This window comes from Palaemon carinicauda, chromosome 13 (assembly GCF_036898095.1).
Source record: "Palaemon carinicauda isolate YSFRI2023 chromosome 13, ASM3689809v2, whole genome shotgun sequence".
Taxonomy (NCBI): domain Eukaryota; kingdom Metazoa; phylum Arthropoda; class Malacostraca; order Decapoda; family Palaemonidae; genus Palaemon; species Palaemon carinicauda.
In genome coordinates this window covers 128,128,596-128,150,563 of record NC_090737.1, presented here as the reverse complement: position 1 = coordinate 128,150,563, position 21,968 = coordinate 128,128,596, and the positions used below count along the sequence as shown (strand labels likewise).

The following is a 21,968-nucleotide window of genomic DNA, read 5'->3' as shown; positions in this document are numbered from 1 at the left end:
TCAGCCCAGATGAGCCGTGAAAAGCTTAAAGGCTTTATGTTATTGACGGATTAACTTAAGCTTGCTAACCCTTCCTCTAAAATAGACAAGGCACAGGGTACCATGCTGTCTAGAAGGCAAATCTGGGAATTCTTTTTACCCACATATATGTGAGGAAAGTTAGTCATTTTCCGTGAGATTCTAGTGTACTTTGAACATAAAAACTCAACTGATCTAAAGGATTTATTGCCATAGGCACCCAAAAGCCTGTTTCTCACCTCGGTCCTTCCTAATTTTATGTTCTGTATATGTTGAGGTAAGGAATATACTATGTCATAGATGGAATGAAAGCTAACGTAGATATTAAAAGGCCCTGATAAGAATGTTCTACCCTTACAATATTAGGAATGGCCAGGTTAAGCTACCTTTTTGGCAGTTAATAATTTTGAGGACGGGTCCCTAACGTATCAACAGAAAACAAGACATTTTATAACACAAGCCTAACCTAACGTTTACTTCCCTAGCTTTGGATACCAACGTCTGGTATAAGAGCTTTGTTTGCTGTAGCCGACCATGCTGCAGACTATGCAGTCTCAGCTTGCGGCATTCATGCAGGAGTATCATGCCGAGAAGGTTAACACCTCTCCTGTTAACCTACAACCCGCAGAGGTTGTGCGTTCTGCAGATACTGCGGCTGCCTGCTCCCACACCCCACCTGTGAGAGCTCCTCCACCGATGCGCAGTCCTCCCTGCCAGACGCATGTTCTTGCTGCACCATGCTGCAGACTATGCAGTCTCAGCTTGCGGCATTCATGCAGGAGTATCATGCCGAGAAGGTTAACACCTCTCCTGTTAACCTACAACCCGCAGGGGTTGTGCGTTCTGCAGATACTGCGGCTGCCTGCTCCCACACCCCACCTGTGAGAGCTCCTCCACCGATGCGCAGTCCTCCCTGCCAGACGCATGTTCTTGCTGCACCATCTGGTAACATGCGTGAGCTACAGATGTCTGTACTAGTCCCCTAGCTTGTACAGCAATAATACGTTTGTCTTGCATTCGCCTAGAGGCAGATCGATCCCTTCCTCGGACTGTGAATTTAAGCTGTTTACTGACGAGGCTTTGCTGTGGTTAGGCTTGCCCGGCTGACGTTCTGGTGCACGTCTTCAGATGATGTTGGAACCGAAACCAGACACCTTTAATATTAAAGATATTTAAACTCAAATTGACCCAATTAAGAACACTTTGTTCTGACCAGGGAGTGAAAGCCTTTCACTTTGGACCTTATGGTGATTGCTATTAAAATTTAATATCTAATACTGTACCCATGGAAGGTCGAAGCTATCTCAGATTTGAGTTGGGGCTAATGCCAAACTACCCACTGTACCAGGAGTGTAAACTAAAAAAATCAACTTTATATTGAAGATTGATGTCTTACTTGTACATTATAGGTAAACGCCTTGAGTTTTATGCCTTGAAACACTAATTATATCATCTTTTGATAGTTACATACAGGTAATACAAATCATTTGAAGCCTTATTAATATGAGGTCTTTTTCTAAATGACCATTTGAATCTACCTAAAATATTTTTTTAAAGTTATTATTTTGTACTATATACTGTACAGTATATTATTATAGTAAGACCATTCCATGTATATCTGTTTGATAAATTGCCATATTCACAGTTTTGATAGCTGAAAAACTGACTTATTAGAAAATACTATAGAATATGTACCGTTTGTAGTAGTGGTTTGGCCAAGGCACCAGACACCTGTTGAGATACTACTGCCACAGAGTTATTGAGTCCTTTAACTGTCCTTGTAGTAAAAAATTGGATTCCTCTCCTGTTAGGGGTTTTAGTTCCTACCCAAATATAAACCATCGATCTTTACATAAGAGAAAAATAACAGCGAACCTGGGAATACGGCAATTAAAAACGTATTACGAGGTGTTGACAGATTTGGTGGTATTTTTGGGGCCATCCAGCTCCTTGTATTCTCAAGGAACGTTGTCTGAGCCCCCCTTTTCATCTAGGGTCAATGACTTGTGTTGCTCTTCTGGGCAGAAGTCCTAGCTAGGATGGAGAGGAGATGAAGTGAGAGAAATGTTGGCTTAATATTTTTAAAGGTTGCTGAATATTGGGGACGATAGTGAGGCAGATACAATTGCTGTTGAAATTGTTGAGGTGCCAGTAACAGGAGATGAGAATGAGAGGTAGTGAAGAGAGCGCTAGATGACACGAGAGCAGGAAAATCACCTGGTATGGATGGTGTGAGGGCGATGTTGAAGGAAGTGGGTGCGACTATGCTGAAAAGGTTGGTGAGGCTGTTTAATATGTTTTACTTTTGTTAATGCTGCCAGTGGACTGTGTGTTTGCATATATTGTTCCATCATACAAAGGTAAAGGAGATGTTCATGAGTGGTATACAGTGTTCTAGAATTCTAGGAGTATAAGTTTATTGAGTGTGATTGGAAAAGTTTATGGTAGATTGTTAATTAATAGGATTAAGGATAAAACAGAGGATGCAATCTTAGAGGTGTAGGGTGGCTTTGTAAGAGATGGGTTATATATAGATTAGGTTTTTATAGTTAAGCAGATATATGAAAAATATCTAGCAAAAGGTAAGGAGGTTTATTTTGCATTTATGGATCTAGAGAAAGCTTACATTAAAGTTGGTAGGGATGCGATGTGCAATGTGATAAGGGTATTTGGAATTGGGGGAAGGTTGTTGCAAGCAGTGAAGAGTTAATACCTAGGTGTAAAGCACATGTTAGGATAGGGAATTAAGTGAGTAGTTTCCAGTGAAAGTGTGACTTAGGGATGTGTGATGTCATGGTTGTTCATTTGTTTGTTGATGGAGCTGTAAGAGGTGAATGCTCAAGTGCTTGGTCAAGAATTGAAACAGGTAGACGAGAGTGATCATGAATGAGAGGTGAATCATTTGATGTTTGCCGATGGTACTGTATTGGTTGCAGACTTGGAGGAGAAGCTGTGTCGATTAGTGACAGAGTTTGGATAGGTATGTGAGAGAAAGGTACTAGTAAATGTGGGGAAGGGTATGAGGTGCACAAGAAGTGATGGTGGTACTACATTGAATGTCATGTTGAATGGAGAGTTACTTGAGGAAGTGGATCAGTTTAGGGTCCTGTTGTTGTTGCAAATGATGGAGTGTAACCAGATGTACATCAGGGTGAATGAAGGATATAAAGTGTTGTGGGCGGTGAAGGGAGAGGTATAGAATAGAGGGTTAGGAATGAATTTAAAGAGTTTTCTGTATGAGAAAGTGATTGTACCAACTGTGATGCATAGATCGGAGTTGTGGAGAATAAAACTGATGGAGAGACAGAAATTGAATATATTCAAGATGAAGTGTCGGAGGAGTATGGCTGATGTACCTCGGTTGGACAGGACTAGGAATGTTGTAGTAAGAGTGAGAACGGGTGTGAGGAATGATTTAGCAACTAGAGTGGATATGAATGTGTAGAGGCAATTTGGCCATGTAGAGAAGATGGAAAATTGTCAACTGTTGCAGGTGATGAATGCAAGAGGAAGGTCAAGGTTTGGGTGGATGGATAGAGTGAAGAAAGCTGTAGGTAACAGGAAGTTAGATGTGAGAGAGGCAAAAGAGCATACTAGGAATAGAAATAAATGGCAAGCGATTGTGATGCAGTTTTGATAGCTTGGTGCTACCTCCGGTCACCTTATGGTGATCGCTTTGAGGGAACGAGTGTAGGGGAGTCAGATTTTGAAGCTTCATTTGGGGTGGAAGATGAGGGGGGTAGGGTGGGCTGTGGCACTCTAGCAGTACCAACCAAACTCGTTTGACTCCTTCGTGATGCAAGAGGAACAAAGAGGAAATATCCCCATTTTGTTCTTTTTTGGTGTCTGCTACCCTAAAAAATTTGGATAAGTGCCATGGTAGATAGATAGATTAGTTCAAGCCAACTGTTCTGCAATCTTTGACATCATGGGAGAAGGACATCTCTCGGAGCATCCGTTTAGTTTGGGTACGGACTGTTATTATCCTGTTAAGGGAAGGCAATTCAGAGCTAGCTAGGACAAGGCTGTTGCTAGATCTTGTCCAGTTACAGAATAAAGCTTCATGCTTGAAACCAGCAAGAGAGGTCTATCTCTGGCCATGGAATCATACCTTTAATAATTGAGGTGGCGTCAATGCTGGACAATCCTGACGAGTGTGTAGCTGGGACAGGACTTTTCTTCAAAAACGATACTGCCACCCAGGCATGTGACCAGACCCTGCCATTCCCTTAGGAGAGCCCAGACAGACTTTTAATTGGACAAGCTGTGTCTTCCCTTGCATGGGTAGTGGCTGAAGGAACCTACGGATGGTATAGTCCCTCATGTTACATTCCTGACTTCGGGATAGGCTAACAATTCCTCCCCGCTTTCATACACAGTATCGTGGGTCAGAAACCAGAATCAATCAACATAAGGATCATGGGTTTCCTCCTTCCTGAAAGTGAACTGGGAGGTACCAACCAACGGTTGGATTTTGTTACTGTACTTATTTCTTAAAACCACACCTGCAATACTTTTTGTCAGCACTAGAAAATAAAGGGAGAGGAAACAAGAACACCTTTGTTCAAGGCTGAGGGAGGTCATTGACCAGCCTTTAGCTGTCCTCTCCCTCTTTCTCCGGAAGAACTCAAAGTCGAAGGTGAAGGCACTTGAATTTTTCTGTGGTGCAGGTACTTAGAGCACAATTGTACCTCTACCCCAGTGATTCAGTGGTAATTCCGGAAATTCCAGTGCCAGCAGTCAGTGACTGGTACCGGTGACCTCAGTTGTGATCTTTGTAAGCAGCACTCCCTAAGTGTGTTGTCCCAGAGCCTGTCACCTCTGCCTTGTTCCTGTGACAGAGGCTTTAGCTCCCTCCTGCTCTGTGCCTGTGACCCCAGCCCCTTTGTCTTGTGTTGAAAGCCCCAGTGAGTACTGTATGTCCACTGATTCCCCTGTGACAGTGTTCCAGAGCATTGTGGTTCCTGTTGGAACAACCAGTGCGATTTCTCTCCTGTGGGGAGCTTCGTCGTTGATGGTCCCTGTGTCATGACATCCTTCTCCCACTGTTGTCGGAGGTGGTGGTCTATTATTAGCCCCTGATTACATTGCTGAGGCTATCTTTGGATGAGAGCACTTGTATCTGTTGGGGGGAAGTGAATCTCCAGAGCAGCTTGCCCCATCCTCTACTCTTGAGTCTTTGGAGAAATTCAAGAATCTTGTGCTGTCTGGTGGAAGGCAGTGACATTCATGGAATACCAGCCATTGAACCAGTGGATCAACTTGTTTTTTAAAAAGGAGGGATGCTTTGGTTTCCCAATTCTCAAAACAGTTTGGTTCAGAGTTAGCTCTTGACATTTTGTAACATATTGTTATGGCCGGCCACATCTCTTCTTCCGAGAAGGCACGTGCAGGTGGCCACATCTCCTCTTCTGAGGAGACGTGTAGGCAGAGGTGAAGAGAACTGCTCCATATGACTCCCTAATCCAACATGTAGTCTCTTTCAACGTTACTGGCTCTTTGAAGGAATCTGCGGCCAAACCTTCAGATTCGGTCCTGCTAGTGGAATCGGGTGCATGGAAGGCCTTTGAGGCTCTTCATATATCCTGACCAGGACTGCCTGAAGCTTTTCAATACCCAAATGGAGCATGTACTTGCATAGTCCTTTCGAGCCACCCAACCTGGTCCCTCTTGGAAGATGTGGCAGGATGGAGGGAGAGAGGGAACTCTGAGTAGTGAGGGTCCATTGGGACGGTTGCTTACTATTTTTTTCTGGTCTGTTGCCCTCCCGTGTCTCACATACTGATAATGTTTTTCCCCAATCTTCCAGAGAAGAGGTGAAAGGAATGTTGAAGAAGAACGCTCTCAAAAGTTGTTCAAGACAAGTCTTTGGGTTTCAACAGCTGACACTTTCTTGTAGAGAAGTCAACTGGGGGATGGAGACTGATCATCAACCTCTCTCCTCTAAACAAGTTTGTTTGTCAAAGTTTAGGATGACAAAGGTACAGCTTGCCCTGAATTCCATCAGAGAAGGGGATTTAATTTTTTTCTGTGGATCTGAAGGATTCATACTTCTAAGCACTGTACTGTACCCATTTATCAGTCCTCTCAGAGGTACCTCGGCTTCTCATTTTACAGTATGGTGTACCAGTTCAAGACTGTGTTTTGGACTGTGTACTACTCAGGTGTTCTCTATGGTAGCAGCTTGGGCTCATTCATAAGATATATCTCTGTTGATGTATCTCGATAATTGACTGATCCTGGTCTCAGTGAGTCAGTTGCTACAAGATTGAGATCGGCTAATTACATTTTGTTACAAATTGAGGATTGTTGAATTTCATACCCAAGCAGAGGTTGAAGTACTGTACTTGGGAATGCTAATATACACGACAGCAGCCGTTTGATGATCTCATTAGCAAGCTCGAGGAGGTAGCGCAGCAGTTCCTTTCCAAAACAGTACTGTACAGTACACTACTTCCAGCTCGACGGTGGAAGAGTCTTCTTGGCTGCCTTTCCTCGTTGGAGAAGCTCTTTCATCATAGGCACCTTCATAAGGGCTTCCTTCTGTGGTGTTTGAAGGACCCACTAACCTTCTTGTTCAAGTGTGGCTGAAGGCTTGGGACAATCTTGCCTGGTTTTTGAATGAGGAAAACCTCACCAGGGGAGTCCCACTCAACTCTCCATCTCCAGACATGCGGCTGTTCTATGACACATCAAAGGTGGTGTGGGGTGCATAAATTGGCAGCCTGGTTGTCTCAGGAGTGTGGTCAGAAGAGAAGCATCCACTCTTCAATGTCCTGTGGTGGCTGCTAAAGTAGCCTAGTTGTGTAGCCATCTCAGCTCCTGCACAGGACAGGAAGCATTTTCTGCATGGTAGTGTGTAAATGCAAGCCTTAGATGGAAGGTAGAATTACTAACTTTCATTCATATTTCCTTCCTCTCTCATGGCGCTGAAGCGGTCGTACTGTTAAACATGCTGGTAAGCTACACTTCTGAATTCCATTCCTTAGAGTTTAAAGAAGCAGCTCCCAGCCTCCCTAGATGAGGGGGAGAATGTCCGAATATATACCAACCCATTGATTGTCATATTCCGGACTGTTCTCCCCTTCTAGGGAAAAAGAAGAACCAATCAGTTCAGTTCTAGGTTGACTTAAGACCCACCAATTGGCAAGTCTCCCTATCCCTATTTTTAAGGACGAAAGGTTTTCATATGTGTAGGAACAAATAAAAAGTTTTAAAAATAATTTGTATTTTTCTTAGCTATACAAACCATAGTCCTGTGAGATAAACTTCCCCCCTAAACCACCCCTCTCAGTATTAAGCCAAAGGTCTTTGACAGGCGGGTGGATGGAGCTACTTGCCGGCACGTACCACCTGTTGTTAATTACCATGTTAATGAATTCAAAAGCAGTTCCTGCTCAGGTGAAGACATTTCATTATTTTAAAGGACCCAGGTTTGTATAGCAAGGAAAATGTAAATTACTTTTAATGTTATTTTATTCTTAGATGAGCAATAATATTATAGAGTGATCCTTTTTGGTCCAGGAAGCTAACAATGGTTGCCATTTTGTCAACAGAATCACATCCTGTAATCTGAAGGCAGAAATAAAATCACATGAAGTATATGCAAAGTTTGTGGTTGAAGATTTGTGTAAATTTTATGGACTGCCATAAAAAATATGCATTAGATTTGTTGGAGTGCCTTTCCTTGTGAGGTATGGAGGACACAGATACACTGGGTATCCCTTTAGAAAGACCATCATCAAATAAAGTTAATGCATTTCAAGATGCCACATCAGCCTCAGGTTCAGGTGTGAAACCAGATGTCCTAAATCCTCATGGTGAGAGTTTGTGTACAGATCAAGGAACAGTGTGTGACTATACTAGTAACAGAAGTGACTCCCTATTTCAAAGTACTAATATGAAAGGTGACCATGATTCCTATGAAGCTGACGATGATGATGAAGGATTGTATTTAGCCATTAATAGCATCCCAGTAAAAGTGGAATTAGAAGAAGAGGACCTTAGCTGTGATGCTGGTAGACAGGATGGTTACACTTATGAAGATGCTCTTAGCTCATCATTTATCCATGAGGAAGGTAAGAGATCATTTTGGTTTTGTTCTTCTATTCTTTTTGTTTGGACTGCATAAGTTTAGAGAGTTTTTTATTGTAGTGTACTATATTTTCGAGTAGTCTGGCTTGAGTTTCACAGTAGTCTATTACATTTGGATTGATTTTTTGTTTGTTTCTTGTTTGCCTTAAAGTTAAGAACAGTAAATTGATAGGCTTTTATTATTTTTTGATAAGGCTTAGTAAACTCATAATTGTTCTTACGTAAATACGAACCTTTATCATTTGATATGAGAATTAATTCAAGCGTAGTTGGAACTTGGCAGTTAAAACTTATAACGAGGTGTCTGCAATAGCCAATAGTTACCGACTAGCAGAGGAGAGGTCTCTCACCTTCTGCTGGTCCACTGAACAGTCATTTTGATTCTTGCCACTGAATAGAAAAGATGTGCTTTTGGCATCTTTGCAAACTTGGCTTTCCTCAATTGAAGTGGTTTTTGGACTGTGGCCAGATGTAGCGCGCGTGCTGCCCGATTCTGGATGTCGACCACCCTCAAGCAACACTACATAAAAATGTAGTGGATTACCCCAGAGATCTGAGCCAGAAAATTCAAAGCAATAGAATACACTGCACACCCCTCATTTTCTAGTTCTTGGGAAGGGGACCCAACAAACTAGTTAATAGGTTCAAGTGAATTTTTGAGCAAATATGGCTACTCGGGAAAGATTTTGTTTTTATTTTGAACGCTTTCAGACTGGAATTAATGACATTGCTGAGTTGGGAATGGGTGATCTATGTTAAGGGGAAAAGTCTTGAAGATTATATAGAAAATTTATTTTTCAATATTAAACTTACCCGATAATCATGTAGCTGTCAACTCCGTTGCCCGACAGAATTCTATGGAGGGATACGCCAGCTATCACAATACTAGAAGGGGGTGTACTCACCAGCGCCACCTGTGGCCAGGTACTACAGTACTTCTTGTTGATACCTCCTCAATTTTTCCTCTGTCGTGCTTCCGGCAAGACGTTCTGGGATACGCTTATGATCTTGGAGTATTTTCACGGCTTTTGGTGAAGTATTTCTCTCAGATTTCGGCTGTCGCTTTACTGGAAAACTTCTATATTAGCTTAGATAGCTATTATTTAGTCCTGATTAACGGTTAACGATCTTTTTGCTTGATTTGGAATCCCCACTTGGCTAACTCTTTTGATTCAAGATGTCTGACATTTCACAAGCCCCTCCACATAGACGATGTAGGTCTTGTAATAGGCGTATTCCGAAGGCCTCGGTAGATCCTCACACCGCTTGTTCTGACTGTAGGGAAAGGCCCTGTCAGTTAGAAGATCGATGTGAGGAATGCGCCGGACTTTCGGAACTTGATTTTGTCCGTTTTCTTAAGTATTCAACCAAGTTAGAGAGAGAGAGAGAGTTAGGAGGAGTTCTTCTCGCTCTTCACTTTTTTCCTCACCTCATGATCCCCTACCTTTTCCTCCTCCTGTAGTGGCTACCCCCGAACCTACTATTTGCCCTCAACCTGATATGTCTGTTGTTTTGCGTGCCATTCAGGCTTTAGGCGATAAAGTAGAGTCAGTGGTTAGTGATCATAAGTCTCTTATGGCCGAAGTCAAGGAACTTAAGGTCAAGAGTGCAGTGGGTGGTATTAGTGCCAGTGCTATGACGAGTGCTAGTGTCAGTGCAGTGCCAAGTGCTAGTGTCAGTGTCAGTGTGGTGCGTGAGGGTACTTCTGTGCGTGCCAGTCGTCCTCCCAGTCCGGGACCTCTTGCAAGCTCCCAAGCCCAGGGGAGAAGCAATGTCGAAGGGCAAAAGGGTTCGGCAGGCCTTGATCGGCGCACAGAAGTATCCTCGGTGGTTGCGGGCGTGTCTTCTAGAGACCGTCACTCCCACCTGCAGACGATTGAGCCCGTCTTTTACTCGTCTGCTGAAGAGTTGTCAGGCAAGAAACGTTGGACTCAGGTCTCAAGACCACTCAAGCGCAGAGTCCAGACCTCAAGAGCTCAACCTGGCTGCAGTCATTGGATCAGCTCTGACTCGCCGCAGTCATCAGTTGAGTGCACTCCTCCTAAGAGGAGTAAGGTACTGCCGCAACAGATCTCTGCTGTTAAGGCTTTACCTCAGCAGACCTTAGTGTCTGCAGACCCCAAGTTGACTCTACTGCAGTCCATGCAGTCACAACTGGCGGTCTTGATGCGTGAGTGTCAGGCTGAGAAGGTTACACCTCCTCCTGCGATCGCTCCGCCTAACCGCAGTACTGCCTGCCAGGCGTACGATGTTGAGGCTCCTCAGGATACCTTAGCACGTTCTGAGTTGACTGTTTCCAGTGGTGTGCAGCTCCCTCCGCCTTCCTTAAGGCAACCTCAGCAATGGGAACAGGAAGCTTATTCCTTACTTCCTCCGCTTCCACTTGCAGTTCCACCAGTGAGGCAACACTCTCTTGAGGTACAACAACCTCTCCCATCCATGAGTCAGACTCCTCAGCTCTCGCTGCAGCGACCTCAACCCTCCTCAAGGCAAGCACCTCAACACCTTAGCCTTGCGCCTCAGGAACCTCAACTCGCGAGACAATTACTGCGTTCTGCGCAGCCTCTACCTCATCACTCACAGCTCACACCTCAGGAACCTCAACTCGTTCCTCAGGAACCTGCTACTGCGCATCCACCAACCACACAGCAAGCGCAACTCTTGAGTTCAGACACTCATGCCAGGAGTCAGCCCCCTCCACCCATGCGCCTACCTTCTGCTACTTCTTTGGATCAGCCTTTGCAGCCTGAGCCTCAGGGGTTCCCTCAACAGAGACTTGAGGAGGAAACCACAAGTGTTTTTGTTCCAGCTCGTGCTGATTCTGCTGTTCAGCATACCTTACCGATCTCTTCGCTACACTCTGGTGATGAGGTTTCTGATGATGAGGCTGCACACCTTGATCCCTCATCAGACGTGGATGAATCCAAGTCTTCTCCGCCTCCTATTGACTTTCGTAAGGTCTTGGCTCTTTTAAGAGAGGTATACCCAGACCACTTTGTCTCTGCTATCCCCCGCTCTCCGCCATCTGAGTTTTCACTGGGCATGCAGCCAGCTAAGTCTACGTTTACTAAGCTTGTCTTAGCAAGGTCCTCTAAGAGAGCGTTAAGGATTTTAGGGGAGTGGTTGCAGTCTAAGCAACAACTTGGAAAGACTTCGTTCATGTTTCCTCCGACTAAGCTCACCTCTAAAGCGGGCGTTTGGTATGCCACAGGAGAGGAACCAGGCTTGGGAGTACCTGCCTCTGCCCAGGCTGACTTCTCAAGTCTGGTAGACTCTCCTCGTAGAACAGCAATGAGGCGCTCTAAGGTTTGCTGGACCTTCTCAGACCTTGATCACTTTCTGAAAGGTGTTTTTAGAGCCTTTGAGATGTTCAATTTCCTAGCCTGGTGCCTGGGGGCCCTTAGCAAGAAGACCTCCCCTGCAGACAAGGACTCTGCCATGCTCTTGATGTCCTGCATGGATAAGGCCATTAGGGATGGATCTGGAGAGCTTGCTTCGATGTTTGTGTCAGGGGTTCTTAAGAAAAGGGAGCAGCTTTGTACCTTCCTTTCCTCCAGCATCACACCTTGTCAAAGGTCTCAACTCCTTTTCGCTCCGCTCTCGAAGTTCCTTTTTCCCGAAGAGCTTGTTAAGGACTTGTCTGCGGCCCTGATACAAAAGGACACCCATGATCTTGTGGCCTCATCGGCTCGAAAGACTAAGGTTGCTACCTCAGTCCCCAGGACTTATCGCACCCCAGTGGCTGATACCCCTGCCACGAGGTTTATTCCGCCCTTTCGTGGTAGAGCCCCCAGCCGAGGAAGCTCCCGTCCAGACTCTTCCAGGAGCAAGTCTAGGAAAGGTTCCAAGGCTTCTAAAGGAAAAAACTGACTCTCAACAACTCCAGACAGCAGTAGGAGCCAGACTCAAGATCTTCTGGCAAGCCTGGGAAAAGAGAGGTGCAGACGCCCAGTCTGTCAGTTGGCTGAGGGAGGGTTACAGGATTCCATTCTGCCGCAAACCCCCTCTGACCACATCTCCCATCAACCTCTCTCCCAACTACAAAGAAAAGGACAAGAGGCTAGCGTTGCACCAGGAGGTGTCGCTCCTTTTACAGAAGAAGGCAGTGGTTATAGTCCGGGACCATCAATCCCCGGGCTTCTACAACCGTCTTTTTCTGGTGGCCAAGAAGACAGGAGGTTGGAGACCGGTGCTGGACGTCAGCGCGCTCAATGCTTATGTCACCAAGCAGACGTTCACGATGGAGACGACGAAGTCGGTCCTAGTAGCGGTCAGGCAGGAGGACTGGATGGTCTCGTTGGACCTGAAAGATGCTTACTTTCACGTTCCTATTCATCCAGACTCCCAACCTTTCCTGAGATTCGTTTTTGGAAAGGTTGTCTACCAATTCCAAGCCCTGTGTTTTGGCCTAAGCACAGCTCCTATGGTGTTTACGCATCTGATGAGGAATGTAGCAAAATTCCTCCACTTATCGGACATCAGAGCCTCCCTTTACTTAGACGACTGGCTGTTGAGAGCCTCCACGAGTCGTCGCTGTCTGGAGAATCTCAACTGGACTTTGGACTTAATCAAAGAACTGGGTCTGTTAGTCAACCTAGAAAAGTCTCAGCTCATTCCCTCCCAATCCATTGTGTACCTGGGAATGGAGATTCGGAGTCAGGATTTTCGGGCTTTTCCATCGGCCCCAAGGATAAGCCAAGCCCTAGATTGCATCATGAGCATGCTGAAGAGGAGCAGTTGCTCGGTGAGACAGTGGATGAGTCTCACAGGGACCCTTTCATCGCTGGCCCTGTTCGTCGAGCTAGGGAGACTCCACCTCCGCCCTCTTCAATTCCATCTTGCAGCTCATTGGGACAAGGGTTTGACTCTCGAAGCAGTCTCTATCCCAGTCACCAAAGAGATGAAGACCACTCTCTTGTGGTGGAAGACCAATCTCCTTCTCAAGGAGGGCCTATCATTGGCTATTCAGACCCCCAATCTTCATCTCTTCTCGGATGCATCGGACTCGGGCTGGGGCGCGACCTTGAACGGACTGGAGTGCTCGGGAACGTGGAACGAGGAACAGGGAACGGTCCACATCAACTGCAAGGAGCTTCTAGCAGTTCACTTGGCCCTGTTGAACTTCAAGTCCCTCCTGCTAGGCAAGGTGGTGGAGGTGAACTCCGACAACACCACAGCCTTGGCTTACATCTCCAAGCAAGGAGGGACCCATTCGAGGAGCCTATACGAGATCGCAAGGGACCTCCTCATTTGGTCAAGAAGTCAAAACCTCACTTTAGTCACGAGGTTCATTCAGGGCAACATGAACGTCTCAGCAGATCGCCTAAGCAGAAGGAATCAGGTCATTCCCACGGAATGGACCCTCCACAAGAGCGTGTGCAACAGACTTTGGACCTTGTGGGGTCAGCCTACCATAGATCTGTTTGCCACCTCCATGACCAAGAGACTTCCGTTGTACTGTTCCCCAGCTCCAGACCCAGCAGCAGTTCATGTGGATGCTTTTCTGCTGAACTGGTCCCATCTCGACCTTTACGCATTTCCACCGTTCAAGATAATAAACAAAGTCCTTCAGAAGTTCATCTCGCACGAAGGGACACGGCTGACGCTGGTTGCTCCCCTTTGGCCTGCAAGAGAATGGTTCACAGAGGTACTTCAATGGCTGGTCGACGTCCCCAGGACTCTCCCTCTAAGAGTGGACCTTCTACGTCAACCTCACGTAGACAAGTTGCACCCAAACCTCCACGCTCTTCGGCTGACTGCCTTCAGACTGTCGAAAGATTCGCTAGAGCTAGAGGCTTTTCGAAGGAGGCAGCCAGTGCGATTGCCAGAGCAAGGAGGGTTTCCACTCGTAGAGTCTACCAATCTAAGTGGGAAGTCTTCCGGAGCTGGTGTAGAGCCAATGCAGTATCCTCTACCAATACCTCTGTGACCCAAATAGCTGACTTCCTATTACATCTTAGGAATGAGAGATCCCTTTCAACCCCTACGATTAAAGGGTACAGGAGTATGTTGGCTTCAGTTCTCCGCCACAGAGGTTTGGACCTTTCTTCCAACAAGGACCTTCAAGACATCCTTAAGTCTTTTGAGACTTCTAAAGAGCGTCGTCTACCCACTCCAGGCTGGAACCTAGACGTAGTCTTAAGGTTCCTTATGTCACCTAGGTTCGAACCTCTCCAGTCAGCTTCCTTCAAGGACCTTACCCTCAAGACTCTTTTTCTCGTCTGCCTTGCAACAGCGAAAAGAGTCAGTGAGGTTCATGCCTTCAGCAAGAACATTGGTTTCACGACCGAATCTGCAACATGTTCTTTACAGCTCGGGTTCTTAGCTAAGAACGAACTTCCTTCACGTCCTTGGCCTAGATCGTTTGAAATACCTAGCCTCTCCAACATGGTAGGTAACGAGCTAGAGAGAGTTCTTTGCCCTGTCAGAGCTCTCAAATTTTATCTTAATAGGTCAAAACCTATTCGAGGACAGTCAGAAGCCTTATGGTGTGCCATCAAGAAACCTTCGAGGCCCATGTCCAAGAATGGGGTTTCGTATTATATAAGGCTTCTGATTAGAGAAGCCCATTCTCATTTAAAGGAGGAAGACCTTGCTTTGCTGAAGGTAAGGACCCACGAAGTAAGAGCCGTAGCTACTTCGATGGCCTTTAATAAAAACCGTTCTCTGCAGAGCATAATGGATGCAACCTATTGGAGGAGCAAGTCAGTGTTTGCATCATTTTATCTTAAAGATGTCCAGTCTCTTTACGAGAACTGCTACACCCTGGGACCATTCGTAGCAGCGAGTGCAGTAGTAGGTGAGGGCTCAGCCACTACATTCCCTTAATCCCATATCCTTTTTTAACCTTTCTCTTGAATACTTTTATTGTTGTTTTTATGGTTGTTACGGTAGGCTAAGAAGCCTTCCGCATCCTTTTGATTTGGCGGGTGGTCAATTCATTCTTGAGAAGCGCCTGGGTTAGAGGTTGTGTAGAGGTCCTTTAGTAGGGGTTGCAGCCCTATATACTTTAGCACCTTTGAGTTGATTCAGCCTCCAAGAGGAACGCTGCGCTCAGTAAGGAAGACGAACTTAAAAAAGAGGCAGAGTAACAGTTCAAGTCGACTTCCTTACCAGGTACTTATTATTTCATTGTTATTTGAGATAACTGTTATATGAAATAGGGATACTTAGCTATCCTTTAATCTTGTACACTGGTTTTCACCCACCCCCCTGGGTGTGAATCAGCTACATGATTATCGGGTAAGTTTAATATTGAAAAATGTTATTTTCATTAGTAAAATAAATTTTTGAATATACTTACCCGATAATCATGATTTAATTGACCCTCCCTTCCTCCCCATAGAGAACCAGTGGACCGAGGAAAAATTGAGGAGGTGTCAACAAGAAGTACTGTAGTACCTGGCCACAGGTGGCGCTGGTGAGTACACCCCCTTCTAGTATTGTGATAGCTGGCGTATCCCTCCATAGAATTCTGTCGGGCAACGGAGTTGACAGCTACATGATTATCGGGTAAGTATATTCAAAAATTTATTTTACTAATGAAAATAACATTTTTAACAACAAATTTAAAAAAAAGAAAAAATTTCCTGTCATGAAAAAAAGAAATGAAGGGTACCGACTCATTTGGCATATACTGTAACTACAATTAAGTAAAATGCCAGGATACTGTGTAATGTACAAGAATGTAACATGTCACAATTTTCTTTAGTATACTAATCATATTCCTAAATAACTTCACAGTATCTAAATTCATTATGGCACAACCAGATTAATTCAACCCTACATCAACAGTACACCAGCTCAATTTCACAGTCCCCCAGCTTTTCTGAGCTAGTCTTCAATTTACATATTCATTGAGGTTTATCGTCTTACATGACTTTCAGAAACGTAACTAGGAGACACCATTAACTAGTCTTTGTACACATTTGTACTCTGGGTTTCACGACCCTATATTGCATTAGTTCTGAAACAATATTTAATACCAACCCCAAGTACGTATTATCATAACTCACTGAATAGAACAGTTAACATGGGGACAATCTGGTCCTGCTCATAACAGACGAAAACTTCATATACTTTTTTTTTTAGATCTGTTCTGTTGTACACTTTACTTGCATAAAAAAACAGTACTGTATACAATCAACCTCCATTTTCTTTAGAAGGCTTAACCCTTTTACCCCCAGGCTATTTGGAAATTTCCAACCCTTAACCCCCAAGGGTTATTTTTTATTCAAGCTTTAATTTTTGTCATAGAGAGGTCAGGTTGGTCTCATTCTCTTGGAAAATGCCTGAATTTTAAATATTAAACTTAGCCGGTGAATATATAAATAGCTGACGTCTCCGACGGCCCGACAGATTCCAAAAAACTCGCGAGCGATCGCTATGAAGGTTGCGGGTGTGCCCACCAGCGCCGACTATCGGCCAGATACCGCATATACTTCTCAACCACTCCAGTTCTTCTCTGTCGGTGTCACCGACAACATTGGTTCCGCTCGCTCTAGACCTCGAGTTTTCTACCGAATTGGTGAAGTACTTGGTTTTGGTTTTATTGCTTTTGCCGTGTTGGATTATTCAATACTATCTTTAAAAGAAATGCTTTTGAAAGGAGATGAAAAGTTTTTTGCCCTTGCTTTTTTAATCTCGCTCTGGTTTTTCCATAGAGAAAAGATGGCCGACCCTTCCCTCAGTGTACGGAAGTGTGTTAAAGGCTTTTAGTAATTATTTTATCACTTTATAAATTATTGTTGATATTTATAGATTTACCTCTATATATTTTATATCTCACCCGCCTTTATTAGGCCTCTTCGATTAGCTTTCCATTTATACTAAACATCGAGATAAATTTTATGTTTTTGTTTATATGCGGCCTTTACCTATTCTTTGTAGGCGGTCCTGACTTGGAAAACGGAGTTAAACAACGTTGAGCCCATTCAACTTTTATTTTTGTTTAGATAAAAACAGTTGCTCTGTAAGAGTGATGAGATGAATATTTTTAGAAGATATTTTAAGAAATTTATTCTTTGAATAGTCTTCGTGCTGTTTTTCAAAGATGAACTAACGTTTGGTTTATTTATGCTACGCAGTTTGCGCTCTATCGTTACGATAGAGAAAGAGAGAATCACGGTTTCACTTTGCAGAAAGAGTGAATCGATTTTGACGTTTTGTTCATTCTTCTTTCAAACTGAAGTTTTTTTAGATACTAATTTAAAGGAACATGTTAATTTTAATTTTCTTAGTCCTTTCAGTTTTTTCCTTTAGTCAAATAACCTGTTATTGACGAAGAGTGAGTGGGCCATTCTCTTGTGAGTGACAAAAGAGAGAGAGAGAGAGAGAAAGAGAGAATGATCCAATCTTTATTCTCGTCCCAAGAGAGAGAGAGAGAAAGAGAGAACGATCCGATCTTTATTCTTGTCCCAAGTCTCTGTACAAGGAGTTTGGGAGCGAGTAACGTTCTCGATTCAGTTTTTTTTTTTTTACTCTCGTCCCAAGTCTGTACGGGGAGAGAGGATAAAACGTTTTAGTTTTTATTCTCTTCCCAAGGCACTGTACGGTGAGAGATTGGAAACGTAGTCCTTAGTGAACTAGTGTTTAGTCTCATCCCCAGTCACTGATCTTTTTAACTTTATATATTTCCGTTTTATTTTATATATATGTATATGTTTATTGATTTTTGCATGTGTGTTTCATTTTGTACTATTGTGCTTACATTATACGACTCATTTCGCAATTCTAACCTTTTGATTTAAGGGAGAATTGCGTGCTTCAGGTAGAAATCAGTTTTATTCATGTCTAATGTGAAATTATTAAAAAATGCGATATCAGTGAATTAAGTGCAAAAAAACATGTTCTGAGTTGCGGAGGGTTCGTTTGTTTGTGCTTGTCACTTGCCTAGTCCAAGACCTCTTTCAGGCTCCCCTGCACCAGGGAGAAGGAATGTCGTAGGACCTAAGGGAGTGAGGAGTGTAAACCAACGAACAGACGTTCCCTCAAAGGTATCAGACTTTGCTCGTCAAGCACGTCCTTGCCATAAGACGGAGAGACGAAGTTTCTCCTCGTCTTCCGATGATTCATCTCTTTAAAAGCCTGGGCGTAAGGTTTCGAGACGGTTGAAACGTTTATTAGTTCCTTCAGAACAAGTTCAACGTCCTAGCTGTAGTCATCATAAGAGTCCCGTTCATAGCGATGACGTTCATGTACAGACGTTTCTGCCACAGACTCGACGTGACGTTGAGCGGTAGACACCGTAGACACAACGTGACATCGAGTGTCAGTCACCGTAGTCACGATATAGCATCGATCAGCAGTCACCGCTGTTACTACGTGACGTTTGAACGTCAGCCACCGCAGTCACAGGTTGATCCGAAGTTAAGTGTTTTGCAAGATATGCTGTTAAAGCTTTCTTCTTTAATAGAAGCTTTCGATCCTGTTCCTGTGCGAAAGGATCCTTTGCTTTTTGTACGTCACGGTTCTGGGATACGTGATTTGGGTCTTCAACCTTCTAAACGAGCTTTGTTACGCCACGCTGACATCCCTAGTGACAGCTTTGCTGTTAAACGAGATGCGGAGCTTAAATCTCGATGTAACTTTGATCGCTTTGAACGTCAGCCACCGCAGTCACAGCGTGACTTTGAGCTGCAGACACCGCAGTCACGACGTGACGTTGAGCGGTAGACACCGTAGACATGACGTGACGTCGAGGGTCAGTCATCGTAGTCACGATATAGCATCGAACAGCAGTCACCGCTGTTACTACGAGACGTTTGAACGTCGGTTACTTCTGTCACGACGTATAGTAGAATAACATTCTCTGCAGTCACAACGTGACATTGACCCTCCAACTTTAACTTCTGTTCATAGACAAGTTGATGTAGCCTGTCAGGCTTTTCCTTCACGTCATTCTGAATATAAATCTCCTTCTCGCAAGACTTTAGATTTATCAGATGATGTGCCTTCTGAAGAGGTTGATGACCCCTTTCAACTAATGTTCCTTTGGGGAGTCTTTCAGAAGAGGAGTAACCTAGGGTGGTCCAACAATCACTTGTTTTATAATTATGAATTTCTTTAGTGAAATTTTGTCCTACTCGTTTTGTAACGGCTGCTCCGCCGTCTGAGTTTACTCTTGGCATGACTTTCTTCGACTCCTACATTTACGAAGTCAGTTCTCTCTTGTTCTTCCAAGAGGGCCATGCTCTTACTGGGAGACTGGTTGGAATCCAGGGGAAGTTTAGGAAAGTCTGCTTTTGCTTTTCCTCCTTCTTAATTAGCTTCTCGCTCGGGCGTCTGGTGTGACACAGGAGAAGTTCTCGGCTTGGGAGTACCTGCCTCTGCCCAGGGAGACTTCTTAAGCCTAGTGGACTCTCTTCGTCGTCTAGCCATGAGACGCTCCAAGATTTTTTGGTCTGCTTCAGAGCTAGACCATCTCCTGTTAGGAGTTTTTTTCGAGCGTTTGAAGTTTTTATTTGTTGGATTGGTCCCTGGGAGCCTTAAGTAAGAAGGTCTCTCCAGCTGTCAATATATTGCTGTACAATTATGTCATGCATGAACAAGGCTATTAGGGATGGCTCCAATGATCTGGCAGCCACGTTCACTGCAGGAGTACTTAAGATGTAAGTGCGCTCAATGTGTTCATTGTCAAGACAAAGTTCACGATGAAGACTACCAAATCTGTCTTGGCAGCAGTAAGGGAAGGCGACTGGATGGTCTCTCTCGACCTTCAGGATGCATACTTCCACATCCCGATTCATCCAAACTTTCAACAACATCTGAGGTTTGTGGACGGGAAAGTAATGTACCAATTTTCGAGCACTGTGCTTCGGCCTCATTCCTGCTCCTCTTGTTTTTACAAGGCCCTTGCAAAATGTAGCAAGCTTTCTACATTTTTTGAGGATTTAGAGCCTCCCTTTATTTTGACGACTGGCTAATCAAGGCGTCGTCATTAAATCGCTGTCTGGAGAGCCTCTAAATCGCTGTCTGGAGAGCCTCTAATGGACATTAGACCTAACCAAGGAGCTAGGTCTCATAGTGAACGTAGAGAAGTCGTAACTTACAGTACTCCATCCCAGACTATTCTTTATTTGGTAATGGAGATACAGTGTCGGATTTTTCGGGCCTTTTCGTCCCCCACAAGAATGGAACAAGCTCTGTTAAAAGTCCGTCACTTGCAAGAGAAAAACAGTTGCTCTGTAAGAGTTTGAACGAGCCTCGTGGGAACTCTTTCATCGCTGGAGTAGTTTATCTCTCTGGGGAGACTCAACCTTTGCCCTCTCCAATTTCACCTAAACCATTGGAACAAGGAGAAGGGCTTAGAGAGTATCTCTTTCCCAATATCCAACTCAGTCTAGACATGTCTGACTTGGTGGGACAGCAACATCTGACTTCGAGAAGGTCTTTCTCTTGCGATCAAGAACCCAAACCATGTGTTGTATTCAGATGCATCGGATTTGGGTTAGGGAGCTCCACTGGACAGTCTGGAATGCTCGGGTCTTTGGTCCACGGATCAGAAGGAACTCCATTTAAGGCAAGTAATATCTTTCTTTTGACGAGATTTGTGCAAGGAAAAATGAATGTCTTGGCGGACTGCCTCAGCAGAAGAGGACAAGTCATCTCCATGGAGTGGACGTTGCTCAAGACTGTGTGCGAGAAGCTATGGATGACATGGGGTCAACCCACCATAGATCTTTTTGCGACTTCACTGACAAAGAGGCTCTCGACTTACTGCTTTCCAGTTCCAGATCCAGAGGCAGCCCACATAGACGCTTTCCTGCTGGACTGGTCTCACCTGGACGTTTATGCCTTTCCACCTTTCAAGATCCTAAACAAGGTGCTGCAGAAGTTCACCTCTCACGAAGGGACCAGGTTGACGTTGGTTGCTCCACTCTGGCCCGCGAGAGAGTGGTTCACAGAGGTACTTCTATGGCTGGTAGACGTTCCAAGAAGTCTGCCGTTGCGGATGGATCTCTTGCGACAGCCTCACGTAAAGAGATTTCATCAAAGCCTCCCCACGCTTCGTCTAACTGCCTTCAGACTATCGAAAGACTCTCTTGAGCTCTAGGGTTTTCGAAGGAGGCAGCTAGAGCGATCGCGAGGGCTAGAAGATCCTCTACCATCAGGATCTATCAGTCGAAATGGGAGGTATTTAGAGACTGGTGCAAGTCCTCCTCTATTTCCTCTTCCAAGTGCCTCTGTAGCGCAGATTGCGGATTTTCTGCTTTATCTGAGAAACGGTCGCTCCCTCTCTGCATCCACCATTAAAGGCTACAGAAGCATGTTAGCTTCTGTTTTCAGGCATAGGAGTTTGGATCTTTCTAATAACAAAGATCTCCAAGACCTGCTTAAGTCTTTCGAGACTTCCAAGGAGCGTCATATTTCGACTCCTGCTTGGAACTTGGACGTGGTCTTACAGTTCCTTATGTCAGACAGGTTTGAACCATTAAATTCAGCCTCCCTGAAGGATCTTACCCTCAAGACACTTTTTTTGGTGAGCTTGGCTTCGGCTAAAGGGTTAGTGAGATACATGCTTTTAGCAAGAACATCAGCTTCTCCACTAATAAAGCAGTATGCGCTCTTCAACTTTGTTTTTTGGCCAAGAATGAACTTCCGTCTCGTCCATGGCCTAAATCATTTGAAATCCCCAGTCTTTCTGAGATTGTGGGGAATGAAGTTGAAAGAGTGCTGTGCCCCGTTAGAGCTCTTAAATTTTATTTATCCAGAACTAAACCGCTACGTGGTTGTTCAGAGGCTTTATGGTGCTCCGTTAAAAAGCCCTCTTTGCCCATGTCTAAGAATGCGTGGTCTTATTTTATTAGACTTTTGATTCGGGAGGCACACTCTCATTTAAGTGAGAAGGATCGTAA

The 21,968-nt window shown here is 44.5% G+C and overlaps 1 protein-coding gene across 2 annotated transcripts in view; it reads left to right on the top strand.

Moving 5' to 3' along the window:
• LOC137652423 (zinc finger protein 821-like) overlaps positions 1 to 21,968 on the top strand; it is a 35,995-nt gene that overhangs the window by 1,182 nt on the left and 12,845 nt on the right. For both annotated transcript variants that reach the window (XM_068385827.1, XM_068385826.1), the window contains exon 2: positions 7,575 to 8,096. In XM_068385827.1, the coding sequence (XP_068241928.1) occupies positions 7,715 to 8,096 (382 nt within the window). In that variant the 5' untranslated portion in view covers positions 7,575 to 7,714. The remainder of the gene's footprint in view (positions 1 to 7,574; positions 8,097 to 21,968) is intronic.